Raw genomic sequence first — 18,070 nt, 5'->3', positions numbered from 1 at the left:
ATTGCCAACAGCAGGCTTTCTTTCCCCGCCAACCAACAGGAAGAGAGTGGCAGAGATAATGTTATCTTGAGCAAGCAGACGTTCAAGCTATCAGCTAGTGGTGAATCATAGATGAGGGAGGTTTCTGTGTGAAATTTTTTGTCTGCACCTAAACTGGGTTCTCATCCCTCATTCTTCACCCCCAATATTACGACGTCCTGAAAGAACTGAGCAATGCATGTACCCCCTACTATTCAGTGTCTGTTATTAGAGAGATGACTCTCTCGTGATGATGTCATGTAAACTGAGGTGGTGTTTACATGACTGCACAAGTTAAAGGTAGGTGTAAACTACGGTGGGGGGGGGCTGAGGGGCTCAACCCCCCCCCCCCCGCCCCCGGACTTGGCCTAAAACCAGCAAAGGAAACTGCAGTGATCCCACAGGGTTGATTCCATCGTGGCTCAGGGGCAGTTTCCCAAAGCAATTCTGTTTGCAGCTAAGCCAGCTTTTGTTTTAATTATTTCTACTATTGCAGAACACATTAAGGGTGCAGCAGTTGTTCAGTGGCTACATTTGTTTTTTTAATATAATTTTTATTTTATTGAAACAAAAAAAAGATACAGAAAGGAAGGGGGAAAGGGAACAAGCAAAGCAGATATGTAGCTGTGTGCTACAAGGATTATTGAGATACAGAATACAAAAATAACCTTTATCAATATTAAGATAGTGATTAGAGTAATAATTAAATCTGTTTAGTATATATTTTTCCAATTAAACAACCCATAAAGAATTCATACCTATTTCTACTCATTATATTAATAATAAAAGAGACAAAGAAAAAAAGTCAATCATTCACGGTAAGAATGCTTCTTTTTATCTTAGAAAATGAAAAAATGAAAGAAAAATCCTTATTTCCTCTCTACTTATCATTACCTTTTACCTATATTTTACTTAACAATGTTGACTTTTTACCAGTAATTCAATATTATACCATTTATTCTACCAATTATCTTTATGTAACTAATTATCCTTCAAATGATAAAATATGTCAATATACAATCATGTTCAAATTTACAAGACTGAAACAACTTATAAAGTTTATCCATTATAAGTGAAACATTTTCCTCATTTCTCTTCAAATTCTTTAATTGGCCCTTCTATTTATGTAATTTGTCAATTTTGCCATCACTGCGTATTCTGACATTTTGTCCTTCCAAATTTCTCTGGTTGGGCATCCTCTTTCTTTCCATTACCTGCCATCAACAAATACCGAAATAGTTCATGTAGCGTTCTATCAACATTATCTGGTATTATTCCCAACAACATAATCTAGGGTTTCATAGCAATGTTAATTTTCAAAATCTTCTGAATCTATCCAGAATTTTTTATGTTTTTTACATGTCCACCACTTATGAAAGAGAGAACCATCTACTTACTTGCACTTCCAACATGACCCTGCGTATTTCTTACCCATTTTAAAATATCTTTTGGTGTAATGTCCATCTAAAAAACTAATTTTCTCTAAGTGTTTGACTTGCTGTGAATTTTATGCCCTTGGTCCATAAGTTTCCCCACTGTTGGAATGTTATTTTTTCTCCAAAATTTTGCATCCATTTTACCATACAAGTTTTTTTCTTGTTTTGTTTCTATTTCATATTGAAGTAAAAGTTTGTAAATTTGGCCCAAAATATAATTCTTGTTCCGTGTAATGGTCTTCTCAAAATCAGTAAGATCCATCAAATGTCCTCTGTATTCCTTGGCTACATTTGTTTGATCTTCAGGTTGTTGCATTAAAGACAGTATCTTAATCTATTTCAGATGGCAAAATAAAGGCCTGATACACTGAGTTATGTTTCTGAAGGCATTGCAGGACATAAGGTTTCTGCAGGGTTCAGATGAATTAATTGCTTATCTAAATATTGCAAATGTTCTTGCAAGCAACAGTGAACTCAAGATGCCTTAGAATTTTCTTTTTTTGGTCTGGCTATGTTGAATTGATAATGTATGCACCACGGTGATAAAGAAACAAGATTTTCATGAGTTTAGATAGTTTAAAGTGATAATGTTGAGCTGTGTCTTGTGAATTGGGTATGTTCAAGTGTACAGTCTATATTTTGTTGGTGTTTGTATGGCTTATGGCTTCGGCCGAATAGCAATAAAGAATTGAGAATTGATAATGTATGCAGTTTGCAGGTCCCGCACAGTGGAGGACAATCATGCATTTTGCTCGAGATCAGCATCCAACTTGCCTTTATGCCACCCCCTCTACACCTTTCTTAAGATGAACGTGGAACAAATGGCATCTTGCTGTCATCACAATGGAAGGTCAGCCGATTGGTAATGCAGAGAGTATACCCCAAGCACCTTCAGGATCCAGCCCACCATCCTTTGTTGCCTTGCTGAAAGTACACCGAGAACTGCTGGTCAGCAAAATCCGGAATACCCAGTGTTTGATTGACAACTTGATTAACAATGAATATTTCTCAAATGAGGATGCAGAGATTGCTGCCCAGTACCCTACACAAGCAGACAAGGTATTCATTCGCTCTTGTTTCGATTTTCTGCTTTACAAACAAAACTTTTTCATTCAAAGTGTGGCAGGTAATCTTACGGGAGCTGCCATTTCCCATCCATCATTTGCTGCTGCTGCTGCCTCTCTTGAACTGCTTGGAGCACACCTGTTCCATTCTACTGCTGGTTCCTATGCTGAGAAAGTGTGTATATGCAGAAGAGAACATTAGAATCAGGAGAAGAAAATAGTGTCCTCCTTAAAAAGGAATAACCTTGCACCTGAATCTTTCACATGAATGTACCATTTTAGACCACCTCCAATCCTCCTCAGGGTGCTTCAGCTTTCCATCTTTGGAAAGTAGAGCAGAGGAGGCTCGGGAATGTTCTTATGTTTCACTGGAAAGGAAATTCCTTGGGGAATGTGTGGATTTACTTACAGGTTCTGTGGATTGGATCCAGACCAAACATGTCAGCAGGCACCAAGATTTCTGTTCACAGAGTGATTTTCCCATCTCTCCTTTCCCACAGAAGTCTGAAATGCCCCTGCTAAATCCTGTTCTTGGACGACAGGGAACCCCCTAGGAACAAGATGGGGGGGGGTAGTTCAGGTTGTCATGGAAAGGGGGGGGTGGGGAAATTGTCCTCCATATGTGGAAATTCTTGCACCTGCAGACAAGTTAGTATGGATCCAGCCCTGCCTGAGGGCGACCAATAGCGAGGAGGCACGACCATTTGAATAACCCCACAGAAATATTAGCTGAGCCTTGTCTTTGCTCAAGTGGACACCACCTGAGGCAAAATCCTCATTGTGGTGTCTTAGTTTGCAGTGTTTGAATAGACACAGAGACGAAGTGTTCACCATTTCAAGGTAATAATGGTTTCCTTCTGTCAATGCTTGCGTACACATGCTGATTGACTGGAAAAGTAGGCACTTTCTGTCTCTTCAAAAGGTGTAGTTTCTTCGATTTCTTGCCTCGAGTTAATTCTTTCACAGGATGAAATGAATGCCTCTTGGGCTGTTTCTCCAGTTAATAATTATTACTTTCCAACCGTGTCTAACTGATTTACCTGATGAACCAGTTATTCAGTGTCTGAAGTTTCTGTACTCCTCTCTGGTCACTCAAGATGTCTGTGCTCTCACAGGAATTCTTCACAGTACAGACTCTGCTGCCTAATGACTCATTGTTCTGTGGAAATGTATTGTATTGTTTTACAGCAAGTCAAATAACTGCCCATTTCTCCACTGGATTTTCCAGAAGTCTGTAGTTTTTGCTGGTGTGTTAAATGTATTGCTTTGCACATGGAATATATAGTGCGGGGGGGCAGGTTTATTGAATGTCAAGCCACTCTATGGGCTGCTTCACACACTTTTAGAATCCTCTTTGATATCCATACAACTGCATGGGTTGAGGTAAACGTAAAAATCATATACACATGAATTTATGAAAACCTTTTGTACAGAACCTTGCTTGCATTGACATGTCGTTGGATATTGTGTTCTCATTGTACTTTAACAGTTATTTACAATTGGACTGGCTTCTCCACATTGGATAATCCAGTTGCAAATGATAGTTGTAGCACAATGATAGTGTACTATCCAACAGTGTGTGGATGCTTTCTGTGTGAGATCCTTTGTTATGTGTTTTGGGGTGAAAGAAAAACTCTTCAGATGTTGCATTCCTTAAATCATGGGATTTGTAATATAGCTGTAACTGTGTGCTGGGCTGTAGCCTCAAGGTACACAATGTACATCTCTGTGGTATGATACCTGCTGAAATCATATGAAGCAGCCCTTGGTGTCTGTTCTGGTTGTGAATTATGTTATGATTAGAGAAGCAAGGCACACAGATCGTTCCAAAACATCCCATTGAACAATACCTTAGTTAGCTAGGCATTAGAAAAACCTGAAAGGCAAACTAGAACTGGGGTGGGGGGAGGAGATGAAGTTTCAGAAAAGTTCAGTGTCCTTGCAGCAAAGTCATGGGATGTAGTTGTTGTAGGACCCGCTCAGTATAGATTATTGTACCTGTTCTCTCCGTGTTGCTTTCTCCCGGGGGTGAGATTTACTCGAGTGCCAACTAGCAAGAGACCCGGATCCTGCTTTCTTTCTTAGGAAGTCCACCAATAGGCTGATTTTTGTTAGTCAGATCTTGTTCTGTTACCAACCATAGTAAATCTGTTTATCCATTTTTGTGTGTGTGTGTAAAAGTACAGCTTTAGGAGTAAAATGGACTAGATCAGAAATTGTTTGCTGTCTGGTCTCATCGGTTGCATCACTCCATTGATTTATATATGACTAGAAGCACTTGGAATTAGGAACTACAAAATAGAAAAATAAAGCAACCCCCCCCCCCCATTTTCCCATCCCCACAAGCTAGACTCCTTCCATTTGTATAGTTAAGTAGTTATCAGTACTCCATTGGAGCTAGTATGGTGGTAGCATTAAGGGGAAGATCAGCAGTGTTGCTGTGCTCCGGTGATCAGCTGTACAAAGACTGAGAGTGTTTTTGAGACTTAATATATAGAGCAGCTTCAGTCTCTGTGTGGTCTTTAAACAGGTCCGTAAAATTTTGGATCTAGCCCAGAGCAAAGGAGAGGAAGTTGCAGAGTATTGCATCTATGTCCTACGGCAAGTTGCAGACGCTTATTATGATCTTCATCCGTGGTTGGAAGAGATTGGGTTTTGCCCTACGGAGGTCATTTGTAAGAAACCTGTGGAAAATACCGACCCAGGTAAGAGGTCCTGCTTTAAGAGTTTGTTGTTCTCTGTTGAAAATGTTAGTCAAATACAAGATAAGAAGCCACTGTAGGCCTCTAAGGACTCGTAGAGTGCAGAGAGGAAATGATGGAGAAAACCCTTCCTGGCCAAAATATCTCCCTCCAGGATGCTGTAAATTAAGAGGCTCGAGCAAGCCAGTTTCCTCTTTGGTTTTCTTTCCTTTGTTCCTTTAATTAGCTCTTTAACTGCTTTTAACACTCCAAGATGAACAAATATACTCACTTCCCATTACACCATTTGGAGTGTTTTTTTTTTTTTTGTAATTTAGGAAGCAATTTTTTCAGCATGTTTCTAGAGCTCCCCATCCAGGATAGGTAGAAACTTGCGTCTGGTCTGCTGCTTTCAATTTTCACTACTTTCTGATAGGCTCTCAATAGGGTTGCTAGCCCTGGGCCTCCCACTCTTAGGGAGGGTGGAGCCTGGGAAGTGGGGAGTATCGTGGGTGCTGTGATGTTGCTTCCAGGTGATCACCCAGAAGTGACATGACAGCGTTTGTGCCATTGTTCCCCCCGCCCCGCCTCCTTTTCTCCCACTGCTCAGGTAATCAAGTGTGGATGGTTGAGGGTGGGAACTTGCTGCCATAGGCAGGCAAATGGTAAGTCTAACACTCACCTACGCACTTTGATCTCAGAGAGGACAAGTAGGAGACCCACAACAAACCTTGAGAGTGAGGAGATTTTGAAATTTCCCCTGTATCTGAATTTCCCAGCCTGAGATGGCCCTGGGCCCACCATTTTCCCATTGAGCAGCTACGTTTCCCAGTAAGGCAAATGGTGGCTCCCCAAGGCTATTTCTCATGCACTGTGGTCTCAACATTAATCATGCCCACGCACAACTGGCAATTGAGGCACAAAACTCACAAGACATGTCTAATGGAAAGTCTTCATGGCAGACCTGAGGACAGTGTAACGTATAGTTAGGCCTGACTCAGCTGCTCTCAACATCCATGCATGCTGAAGCATATTCAGTCCTCACTATGTGTTTGCTGTGGGGAGGGTTCTTTTTCTAATTACAAAATAATATTTTTCTGTATAGTCTCCCTGAAACCATTCCATGTAGGGATGTGCAGTTCAATTTGGTATTTGAATTAAAATACCAAATTTTGGATGATTCAGTGAAATCCAGGTATTCCAGATCAAAAAAGTAAATTCCGAATTAGATTTTGTATTCTGGATTTTTTACTGAATTAATTCAGTAAGATCTAGGCATTGTTTCCTATGGGGAATCAGTCTGGGGGCCATCTGATGGGCTGGGGGCTAATTTATCAAGCAAGCTTCACCATATTTTCAGGGAGCCTACTCCTGACTGTCCTGTAAAGACTCTCCAAGTTTCAGGAAGATAGGACCCTGGGGACCAATTTTATGGGTCCTCAAAGAAGGTGCCCCCAGCCGTTCTCCATTATTCCCTATGGAGAAACTAGAGTCTGTCCAGGGGGCTGGTATTTTTCAAGAAAACGCCACCAAATTTTCAGGGGACCTACTCCTGACTGTCCTCTACCCCAGTGCAGTACTGATAACAGCAGTTAACTGAAAGCAGTTAAGAGTAAATTAAAAGCGATGGTGGAAAAAACAGAGAGAGCCTGGGACATTGGCCTTCTCAAATATATATATAGCATGTTGAAGGGGGAATAGCCTAATAAATTATCTGTAAGCTGAGCTTGTATTTGAGAGTATGCCTTGACCATGGCAGCCTTGCCCCAGTGTATTCCCAGTGTGTTTTTGCAGTGGGAATCAGCTTTGACTTTTTCCCGAAAGAAACAATGGAGTGTCTAGGGGCACCTTGTTCAGGGTCCAATGTTCCTGAAATGGGGGAGAGGGGTTAGGAGTTTAGAGGACAGTCAAGAGCAGGTCATAAGAACATAAGAGAAGCCATGTTGGATCAGGCCAGTGGCCCATCCAGTACAACACTCTGTGTCACACAGTGGCCAAAAAACCAGGAGTCATCAGGAGGTCTGCCAGTAGAGAAGGAACACTAGAAGCCCTCCCACTGATTGCCCCCCCCCAAACACCAAGAATACAGAGCATTACTGCCCTAGCCAGAGAGTTCCATCTATGCCTTGTGGCTAATAGCCACTGATGGACCTCTGCTCTGTATGTTTATCCCATCTTGAAGCTGTCTGTGCTTGAAGCTTCCACCACCACCTGTGGCAGTGAATTCCAGTGAATTCCATTCCTTCTTCACTTCTTCGAGTGAAGAAGTACTTCCTTTTATCCGTTCTAACCCGACTGCTCAGCAATTTCATTGAGTGCCCACAAGTTCTTGTATTGTGAGAAAGGGAGAAAAATACTTCTTTCTCTACCTTCTCTATCCCATGCATAATCTTGTAAACCTCTATCATGTCACCCCTCAGTCATCGTTTCTCCAAGCTAAAGAGCCCCAAGCGCTTTAACCTTTCTTCATAGGGGAAGTGTTCCATCCCTTTAATCATTCTAGTTGCCCTTTTCTGCTCTTTTTCCAGTGCTATAATATCTTTTTTGAGGTGGGGTGACCAGAATTGTACACAGTATTCCAAACGAGGCCGTACCATGGATTTATACAAGGGCATAATAATACTAGCTGATTTGTTTTTAATTCCCTTCCTAATAATCCCCAGCATAGCATTGGCCTTTTTTGTTGCCGACGCTATGCTGGTGATTATTAGGAATGGATTATTAGGTCCTTGGTATATCTGGTGCAGTTTTCTTGAAAAATGCCACCCCCAGCCCTCTGGATAGTCCCCAGATAGTTTTCCCCATAGGGAATAATGGAGAGTGGTTGGGGGCACCTTCTTTGGGGGCCCATAAAATTGGACTCCAGGAACAGTCAGGAGTAGCTTTCCAGCAAATTTGGTGATGTTTGCTTGAACTCCCCCCCCTCGTGCACACGCACACGCACACACACACACAACACACACAGAGGGTAGCCCAGTTTGATTTTCCCATAGGAAATAATGGCCAAGTTTTAATCAAAAAGAGTCCAGTACAGACTAATACGGCTAACTCCTCTGGATCTATGACCAAGTTTTAATGAATTTCTACTGTATTACTGAACCAAGCTAGAGAATCAATGTGTAATTAAGGAAATACTAGTTTTTTCTTGGTTTGGTATTCCTAATCTGGATTTACTGGAAAAAATTAGTGCGCACATCTAGTTCCTTGTTTTTGGGTTGCTTGGTTTTGCTACCATTGTATTGGGTAAAAATCAGTAACTTCCCAAATATATACAGGAATAAGCTGGAGGCTTTATGACATCAGGATGGGTGGCAAGCAACAGATAATTTATTAAGATATTCCCCCTTCAAAATGCTATGAAGTATTTGAAAAGGCCCGTGTCCCAGGCCCTCTCTGTTTTCTCCATCACCTTTAATTGACTCTCGACTACTTTCAACAGTCTAAGGGCAATGAAAATTCTCAGTTTTCATCAAGTGATTTGAGCGGGGGGTGGGGGGTGTTTGTGCTTTTATCTCCTTTTAAATTTACAAACTAATATATTTCTGAATACTTAGGGATTCTACTGAGCATGTAGAAACCCTAGTCTTATCTGTGGCTGGTCTCTTTCTCTGCCTTCATGATTCAACACTTGACAGTGAAATTTGCTTAATGATCTATTGTTATCGTGGAGTTAGTGAAACTTATTCTTCACGAAGTAATGACTTTTAAGGGGAATCACTCAGAAAGTGTCAAAGAGCTCGTTTGTGGCACGTAGCAGCACCTTTAACCAACTAGTTGCTGCATCAGCTGCAATTATTCTTTGGAAGTACAATTTATCTATAGTTGTTGCTTTTTTGGTGACATCCAGGTTAGGCTATTGCAATGAACTCTCTGTGGAGCTGCCCTTGAAGTCTGTCTGGAAGCTTAAACAGTCTAGTGCAGCAGAGGGATTGTTTCCTGGGCATGTTACAAGGATTTTTTTAAAATTCTACACTAGGTGTTTATATGTTTGCAGGCACAATTCAAAGTGTTGGTTATTAGTTAAAGTGTTAAATGATCTGGGTCCTTCGTGTTTCAAGGGGTAGTTTCTCCTCTATGAACCGATCTGACAGTTAAAATCAAGTTTGGAGGCTCAGCTATGTGTGCTTCCACTTTTGGGAGCAAGGCGATCCCAGGAACAGAACCTTTTCTGTCATTGTGCTGAGGCTCTGGAACTTCCTCTCCCCTGAAACCCATCTGACAGTGATTTTATTGACATTGCAGAAACAATACATAAGTAGATGTATTGTCGAAGGCTTTCACGGCCGGAGAACGATGGTTGTTGGGGGTTTTCCGGGCTGTCTTGCCGTGGTCTTGGCATTGTAGTTCCTGACGTTTGAAAAAACAGCTCTAGAATCAGCACCCCACAAACCCAGTGTATGGTTCCGGTTTGTGGATGATACATTCATCATTTGGAGCCATGGGGAGGAAGAATTGATGGAGTTTTTGAATCATCTCAACAACATCCACCTGAACATACAATTCACAATGGAGAAAGAAAGTGAGGGAAAACTCTCATTCCTGGATACCTTGGTCATCCGCAAAGCAAACTTTCAGTTAGGTCACAAGGTCTACAGGAAACCAACTCACACTGATCGGTACTTACACAAAAACTCCAATCACCACCCCCGACAGAAAAGAGGCATAATGAAAACATTAGTGGATCGTGCAAGACGGATATGTGAGCCGCGCTTTCTCAATGAGGAAATTAATCATCTAAACCACGCACTTCAGGCAAATGGCTACTCCAGAAATGAAATCCGAAGAGCAATCAAACCCAGGATGAATCAAACAACCAAAGAAAAACAGTCTCCCACAGGAAAAGTGTTTTTGCCATATATCAAAGGAATTACTGATCAGATGGGAAAGCTTATGAAAAAGCATAACCTTCAAGCAGTATTCAGACCCACCCGAAAAATACAACAGATGCTACGATCAGCAAAAGACAGCAGAGATCCCCTCACCTCTGCAGGAGTATACCGTATACCCTGCAGCTGTGGACAAGTTTACATCGGGACCACAAAGCGTAGCATCCAGACAAGAATAAAAGAACATGAAAGACACTGCAGACTTGGACAGCCTGAAAAATCAGCAGTGGCTGAACATAGCCTAACTCAAACAGGGCACAGTATCTTATTCCAGGACACCAAAATACTGGACAACACTTCCAACTACTTTGTCAGACTGCACAGGGAAGCCATTGAAATTCACAAGCATAAGCAAAACTTCAACAGGAAAGAAGAAACCTTAAGAATGAACAGAGCATGGGCTCCAGTTCTGAAAAACACCAGGCCAACAAAACACTCCACACCCGACAATAGCCCTGCAGAGAAGATTAGCACATCAAGCACCAATCCATATGCAAAAGAACCGCCTCAGGATACAGTGAAGCCTCCCGCCATTAGCATTCCACACCCTGGGAAACTCTTACAGAATGACTCAGCTCAACCCCACCCCTCCTGAGTAGATACAAATGACCTACATCTTTTCCACACTGTGACACTGAGAGATCTCTGTCTTTTGGTGCTACACCTCTGAAGATGCCAGCCACAGCTGCTGGCGAAACGTCAGGAACTACAATGCCAAGACCACGGCAAGACAGCCCGGAAAACCCCCAACAACCAATACATAAGTAATTTGACATGAACGTATTAAACAATGCAGAAACCCAACTGGGACATGAAATGAGATCATCCTAGTCTTCCCCTTCCCTACTCCCTCCAACCTCCTAGGCCCTGCGCACCTGGTACAGAAATCCATAAAGACATTATCAGGAGGAAGGTTTTCCAGGAGTAACCTGAAGGAATATACCAAAATATACCAACTGGAACATATCTACACCTACAGATAGTACCCAGTAGTATAGGCCCTGTCCCTTTACTAAGACATCTGATTTGATCCATTTCTTATAGTATAGGCCTATTGCTTGAGTAAAAAGCCCATCTGAATAGTTCAGTCTTGCATCGTTTGCAGAAAACCAAGAGAGTGGCATTGTAACTGGCGTTTCTCATCTTACTGGCTTTGTCTAGAAACAGTTAGATCCCCAGTTATTTCACTGAAGACACTTCAAGAGTCCAGTAAAAGTTTATTAGAGATCCATCTGTATCAGTGCACTCAGACCACAGCATTGGCAGAAGTGACGTAAATGGGCAAAGCAATGTTAGATATAGGGCAGGATTCCCGCTTTGGGATAAAAACAGTTAGAATTTAGGTGCGCAGGGCCTAGGAGGTTGGAGGGGGTAGGGAAGGGGAAGACAAGGATGATCTCATTTCATGTCTCAGGGAGATACAGCTCCGGCTGGCATTTCAAGGACACTTTTCCACGCCAGTCGAGAAAGCGAAAGCAGCTACCTGCAAGATAACCTACTCTTGGCTACGTAGTCAGACAGTTGCACAGATAGTTCTTTACACATTCTCAGAGGCCCAGAGTTACAGAGACTAATATACATACATGGCAGATAAGCAGGGCGCATCTCCTTGCTTGCAGGGTTCTGAGCAACAGTCAGTGACTGTCACTTGCTACAGCTCTGGGCTCAATTTGAATGAGTTTTGAAACCTGTCTCTATTGGGGGGGGGGTGTCAAGTGCCCTTAGGCAACAAGTTCAGATTGCCCTTTGAGGGTCAGATGAAGATATGTTTATTTGTCCACAAGCACAAGGATCCTCAAGCCTGTACCATTAGTCTTTAGACCCTTGCCGTTAGTTTTCTAATGTCCAAAGTAGCTCTTAGTAGGCCTCATGGGGTTTATACTGCTGGCTTTAAGGCTAAACTTTCTCTTAGTAATGCTCAGTTTTGTATTTAGTTAGCAGATATCATCAAAAACTTAGAGATGAATTGGGACGAGACACAAAGTTCATCTCCTCATATGCCCAGAAGGAGGACATGTTGCTTGAAGAAACTTATTCTGCCAACATTATGGAGTTGATCGATCACAAAAATGAGAAACTTGGTAGCGTGAACAGCTTGGAAGATCTACTTGATGATAACATTGGTTTAATTAATGGAGATGGTGAGACAGTCTATGTCTTTGGTGATGCAGGGATTGGGAAATCCATGTTGCTACAAAAGATGCAGAATCTATGGTCTAAGGGTGAATTCAGTGTAGGAGCCAAATTTTTTTTCCGTTTCCGGTGCCGGATGTTCAGTTGTTTTAAACAAGATGAAGCTGTATGTTTGAAAGACCTCCTCTTCAAGTACAATTGTTTCCCAGACCAGGACCCAGAGGAGGTTTTTTACTTCATCCTAAAGTTCCCTCACACAGTCCTGTTTACATTTGATGGTTTTGATGAGATTCATTCTGACTTTGATCTCAGCAGCGTCCCTGAGAATTGTTCACCCAATGAATCTATCCACCCACTTGCTCTGCTGGTGGGCCTCCTTAGCGGGAAACTTCTGAAAGGGTCTAGGAAAATCTTGACAGCAAGGACTGGTACAGAAATCCATAAAAACATTATCAGGAAGAAGGCATATCTCCGAGGGTTTTCCAGGAGTAACCTGAAGGAATATACCAAAATGTTCTTCAAAGATGAAGAGTGTCGGACTTTGGTTTCGAACCAGCTGGAAGCCAACCCCAATCTGAGCAGTTTGTGTTCAGTACCTTTATTTTGCTGGATCATCTTCAAATGTTACGATCATTTCTACTCTGCATTTGACAGCCATGACCTCCCTGACTGCAACGTTACGTTAACAGATATTTTCTTGCTCATGACTGAAGTCCACTTGAACAGAACTCAGAAGACGAACTTGTTGAAGAAGAATAACAGGAGTCAAGTGGAGACATTTAGATCCAAAAAAGAAACTTTGTTTACACTGAGTAAAATCGCACATGTTGGGATGGAGAAGTCTCTCTTTATATTTGATCAAGAGGAGATCACCACCAGCCTCTGCGAGCAGGATTTACACTTAGGGTTTCTCAGAACCGTTCCTCGCTATGGAGACTGTGGAGATCAATCTTCTTATGAATTCCTGCATGTGACTGTGCAGTCCTTCTTTACAGCTTTGTTCCTAGTTACTCATGAGAAAGTGGGTACAAAGGAGCTTCTGAAGTTTTTTGCCGAATGCTCCACTCAAGACACCACCCTGCCAACTTGCTTTCCTCTCAGGTGGTTGAAAAATAACCGTCCAACAGCAGTAGATCCTTTCCGGAATAACGAGCACTTTCATTTTACCAACCTCTTCCTTTGCGGCTTGCTTTCCAAGGCCAGGCAGAAACTCTTGAGGCATTTGGTTTCACCAGCATTGATTAAGAAGAAAAGAAAGGTGCTCCTTGCCTTTTTTTTTGAGAGCATGAAGTCCCACCTGAAAGGCCTCACCCGAGCGAGGCTAAAGGAGTACAGACAGATTCAAGTTATGCCCAATTTTGTTTGGATGCTGAGGTGCATCTATGAGACACAGAGCGAGAAAGTGGGGAAGGTGGTTGCTAAGGGCATGCGTGCAAACTACATCAAGCTGACTTACTGCAATGCCTATTCTGCCGATTGCAGCGCCATCTCCTTTGTCATGCATCACTTCCAGAAGCGCCTCGCTCTTGACCTGGACAACAACAACATCAATGATTATGGAATAAAGCAACTTCTGCCTTGCTTTAGCAGGTTGGCAGTGCTCAGGTGAGCTCTTGAGCCAGGTACATACTTCTCTGACAGTCCCCGTATAGTGTCAGTATTAAGCTTCCCAAATGAGATGTGTTTTGAAGAATTCTAGACCAAGACAAACAATGCTAGAGAGAGCTGATTTCTATGAATGTTGATTTTAATCCTTTATTCTTTAACATATCATGAAGAAGGGGGAGGAGCTATGCAGGCACTAAAGTTGCATGCTTGAATCACAGGAAATCCTACTGATTCCCAGTCTTTGGAAGTTTCTCACGCTCAAGTCTTTCTTCAAACCTTTAAGAGCTTAGAAGCTTACTTTTTCTTTTTTAAGCAAAATTTAAAGTTCTCAAGACTCCAATGAATTCTGAACTCATTAACAAACTTTGCACTTGTGTGGTACCTGTACAGAATCTCAGAATACATGGAGCCCTGCTTATTCTAGGGTAGGCCCACAAGGGATTCTTTATCCTGAGCACTCATTCAGAATAATCTTTGGGATGATAAAGATGTCAGCCTTCTTGTAGATTTTTAACCTATGAGTTACCTTATATGTAGTATGCCTGGATTACCTCCTTGGTGTGTTTTAGTTAAAGAAAACTGTCTCTTTACATGTCTTCCAGGTTTTGAGTTACAGCGTTGTAAAGAAAACATGTGGTTGTTACATGATGTTTACGTGTCTCTCTCTAATGCATATCACTAAGCCATCTGTTGTTCCCCTCCTCCATTTCTGTTTTAATTTAGGGTAAGCGTTAATCAGATCACAGATCAAGGAATAAGAGTGCTTTATGATGAACTGTCAAAGTACAAAATTGTGACATATTTGGGGTATGTATGAATGATGAGCAGGGGCGCGGATAGCCATTGCGTCATATTAAGGATTAATTTTCTTGACTGAAAGGAATGTTGTGAATAGAGCTGAGTGCAGAGTGGACATTTATGTGTCTGATCCAAATTAAAGGTTGGTAGGACAGCTATTCTTTTTATGGGAGGCAAAGCATACAGGAGAGGTGAGTTACAGCCTCCTCTCTCCTGCTTTACCTTGTTGTTCTCTGATGTCTTAAACCCTTTCCTTCTCTAGTCCAACTCACTTTCACTATTGGAACAGAGCTGAGAGAAAAGTGTTTCAAGAAACAGTGCAGTGAGGTAGGGCAGATAATGGGGGGGGAAAGGCCTTTAGCTGTCCTGTGTGCTTATTTTCATGTCCAAAATAGACGCCTTTTTGCTTTGTACGTGAATGGGACTGGCATGTGAATAAATACATGTGGCTGCTCCATAACCTACCATAATCAGTCAGATAAGGAGCTCCATGTTGGATTTTTTTAAAAAAAGTTTTTGAAAAAAAGATTATCGTGTACGAGTTTTTAGTGTTTTAATTTGCCACTTCAAATAACTGTAGGTTTGCAGCTCTTTAAGACACTTTGGATTGAAATTCCCATCTTTCCATAACAGGGCTAGTCTGCTTTTTTTAAATTATGAAAGTGCTGCATTTTTAGTTTTTTCTCTGTTAAAACAACCCACAAATGTGTAGCCCAAACCACTTGTGCTTTGTATCTCTTCAAGCTGCATATGTTTTTCTCCTCTTAGCAAGCTCATAACTAGCTTGGTAGGTTTTTCCTCATCTCATAATGCTAAATAATCTTATTTGCAAAATGTGGATACAAAGGCAGTGAGAGCTGGAGGAAACCTTTAACCAGACATAAAATGCAAGGTTATATTGCAGTAGTTCTCTGGCTAGGGAGCAAGTGACTGCTTTGGAGGGTGGAGGGTAAACTCTCTTGTATTATACTTCACTTAGGACCCTGCCCTCCCCAGGTTCTACCCCCAAATTTCCAGGCATTTCCCAGTCTGGAGTTGGTATCCCTAAACTGCAACCACTCCAGGAACTACCATGTCACAAGGAGACAGAGGGCCTCTCCTGCAAACACCCATTCTGTATTGACTATACAATATTTTATATACTTTTGACAACATAAAAATCTGAACAGAAAAGGCCCCATCTCTGGTAGTTTGAAAGGTACAATGACATAGAGTCCACCCTCCAAAGCAGCCATTTTCTCCAGCAGAATTGATCTCTGTAGTCTGGATATCAGTTGTAATTAGGGTTCCCAGGTCCCTATACCTTTGTGGTGGGAGGTGGGGGACCCGGGACTTAACTGTTGCAGTTTCCCCCCAGAGATGCTTGATGACAGCACATGGGGCTAATTCTGGCCTGTAGGGGGCCAAAATTGGTCCCAGTGAAGCACAGGGGCATGCCCGCGGCCAGCACAATGACATCACTTCAGGAAGTGCTGTCATCACGTCCTGCTGGGAACGCACCCAGTGAGCCCTTGCCAGGGTTGCCTGCCAGTGACGGGCAATCGCTGAGGGGTTTGCCAACTCCTGCTGATCACTGGCAGCAAAATCCTGGTGGGAGGCAGTGGATAAGCCTAGTTGTAATGCCAGGAGATTTCCAGGCCCCACATGGAGACTGGTAGCCCTACTGCAGTTAGGCCTTCCTTCATAAGAGGCTGGGACGTGTTCTGGGATGGGATGGAGGATTTTTCTAAGCCCCTGTTATGACGTTTTGTAATAGCTGCTTCAGCTAGATTTTAAAAAAATTTAAGTGTGAAGAAAAAAGTGTTTCCACTGGTATTTTGTTTCACATTCCTCAGCTACTGCATCTGCTTCTTTCTGTTATAAACAAAAATATATAACGTATTTTATCTTTGTGTTTCTAATAAATTTTGCTACTACTGTTAGCCTGACTTGAGGGCCTAGATTTGCCAGGAAGGCGGAATCTAAATATTTTAAATAAAATTACCTGTTATCATGTCAAATTTCTCCAGAAACTGGTGCCTCTTTATTCCTCCTTCAAATGACGATTTTCTCCAGAGCATAAGAGATGACTGAGAAACACATGCTTGCTTGATTACCAAGCACTTGATTCACAACTGTCTGAACTGCTTCCATTGAACAGCTGTACGTTTGAGGCAATTTGAAACTTCTCTGTGGTATTCAATCTGTGATGATTCATACATGCAATTCATAGGCTGCAATCCTAAAGACACTCCCATGGAAGTAAGCCTTATTGCGTAATATGGGATTGCTCCCATAATTGGATGTTGCAGTCACCAGTGGTTAAAGTTTTACCTATTTATTGCATTTATAATCCCCCTTTCTCATTTGAGGCTCAAAGCAGATAACATACGTAACAAAAGGCAAGACCCAGCGAAATTGCACAGAAACAAGAGAGGGAACCCCCCCCCCCAAGTCTAAAGTGTATCCAAAATTTACTAGAACAATTTGAAGTGGCAAGTGCTCAATTTCTCATATGTAACAACAATTCATAGTCCATACATATTGTGTAATAAACTCCACAGGTAAAGACTCCAAGGTACAAGGTAAGTCAGTTCAGCAAATACGTCTGGATTCAATCACCATCAATCCACTGGTCACATTGCAAATGAAAGAAGAAAGAAAGAAAAGTTTATATCTCAAGGCTTTTTGCTGAACTGACTTACCTTGTACCTTTTATATATTTCAAAGCAGATAACAGCGACTCAAAAGCAATGCAATAAAACAGGATGATACAAACAAACATACTTATATGTAAATACTCGTACATGCATGTGCAAATAGGGCCATGGGATTTTTCTTGAGCCTCAGCTGGGCAGCCCAAGGCTGCAGTGTCATGGCTGATTGCTCTGGGATGCTTTTCACAACTTATTTTTAATACATTGCATTTTGAAATCACCTCTCCCATATTTACTCCAAGTGGTTTTGTATGTGATACCTGATGCACATAAGAAAATTATTCACATACATAAATCACAGCTTGCACCTTAAAACTATATATGAATGGCATCCCAGAAGCAAATTGGCCCACTTGCAAGTATTATGAAGGGAAGACCAGAGTTTATACACATGTGCATCCTTCAAAGTTAACACAGTGCTCATGTGTTTTATACCTGGATCGTGATACCAGCGTGTGAGAAGTTTCTGGTTTGATTTAAAGCTTTTGCTTACTATTAATACCACCTCAGCAATGGTCTTTAATGTCAACTTATATAAAAGAAAGAGAGGGTTTGCACCTCCCAGATCATTTTCGGTTTTAAAGAGAGCTCCTTATTTTATGGTGATGTTATTAATTATCATTCCGTTAGGTGGAAACCCAGATTCAAATCTAGTTGCTCTCATGACAGTGTATGTCAAGTTGCATGGATGGAGATGTGTATGCAAATGCACGACAAAATATACATCCTATTCATAGCAGTGTAAAGCCG

General features: G+C 41.8%; 1 protein-coding gene across 4 annotated transcripts in view; it reads left to right on the top strand.

Moving 5' to 3' along the window:
• The window catches only part of NOD1 (nucleotide binding oligomerization domain containing 1), a 52,090-nt gene that overhangs the window by 6,455 nt on the left and 27,565 nt on the right, over nucleotides 1-18,070 (top strand). For 3 of the 4 annotated variants that reach the window (XM_054991594.1, XM_054991595.1, XM_054991593.1), the window contains exons 2-5: nucleotides 2,166-2,513; nucleotides 5,049-5,223; nucleotides 12,020-13,823; nucleotides 14,550-14,633. In XM_054991594.1, the coding sequence (XP_054847569.1) occupies nucleotides 2,298-2,513; nucleotides 5,049-5,223; nucleotides 12,020-13,823; nucleotides 14,550-14,633 (2,279 nt within the window). In that variant the 5' untranslated portion in view covers nucleotides 2,166-2,297. Of the gene's footprint in view, nucleotides 1-2,165; nucleotides 2,514-5,048; nucleotides 5,224-12,019; nucleotides 13,824-14,549; nucleotides 14,634-16,633; nucleotides 16,767-18,070 lie in introns of all 4 variants that reach the window. The other variant, XR_008597842.1, reaches the window with a different exon arrangement.

This window comes from Eublepharis macularius, chromosome 11, assembly GCF_028583425.1.
Source record: "Eublepharis macularius isolate TG4126 chromosome 11, MPM_Emac_v1.0, whole genome shotgun sequence".
Lineage (NCBI taxonomy): Eukaryota > Metazoa > Chordata > Lepidosauria > Squamata > Eublepharidae > Eublepharis > Eublepharis macularius.
The sequence above is the reverse complement of the archived record's forward strand: the minus strand, read 5'-3'. Positions and strand labels throughout refer to the sequence as shown.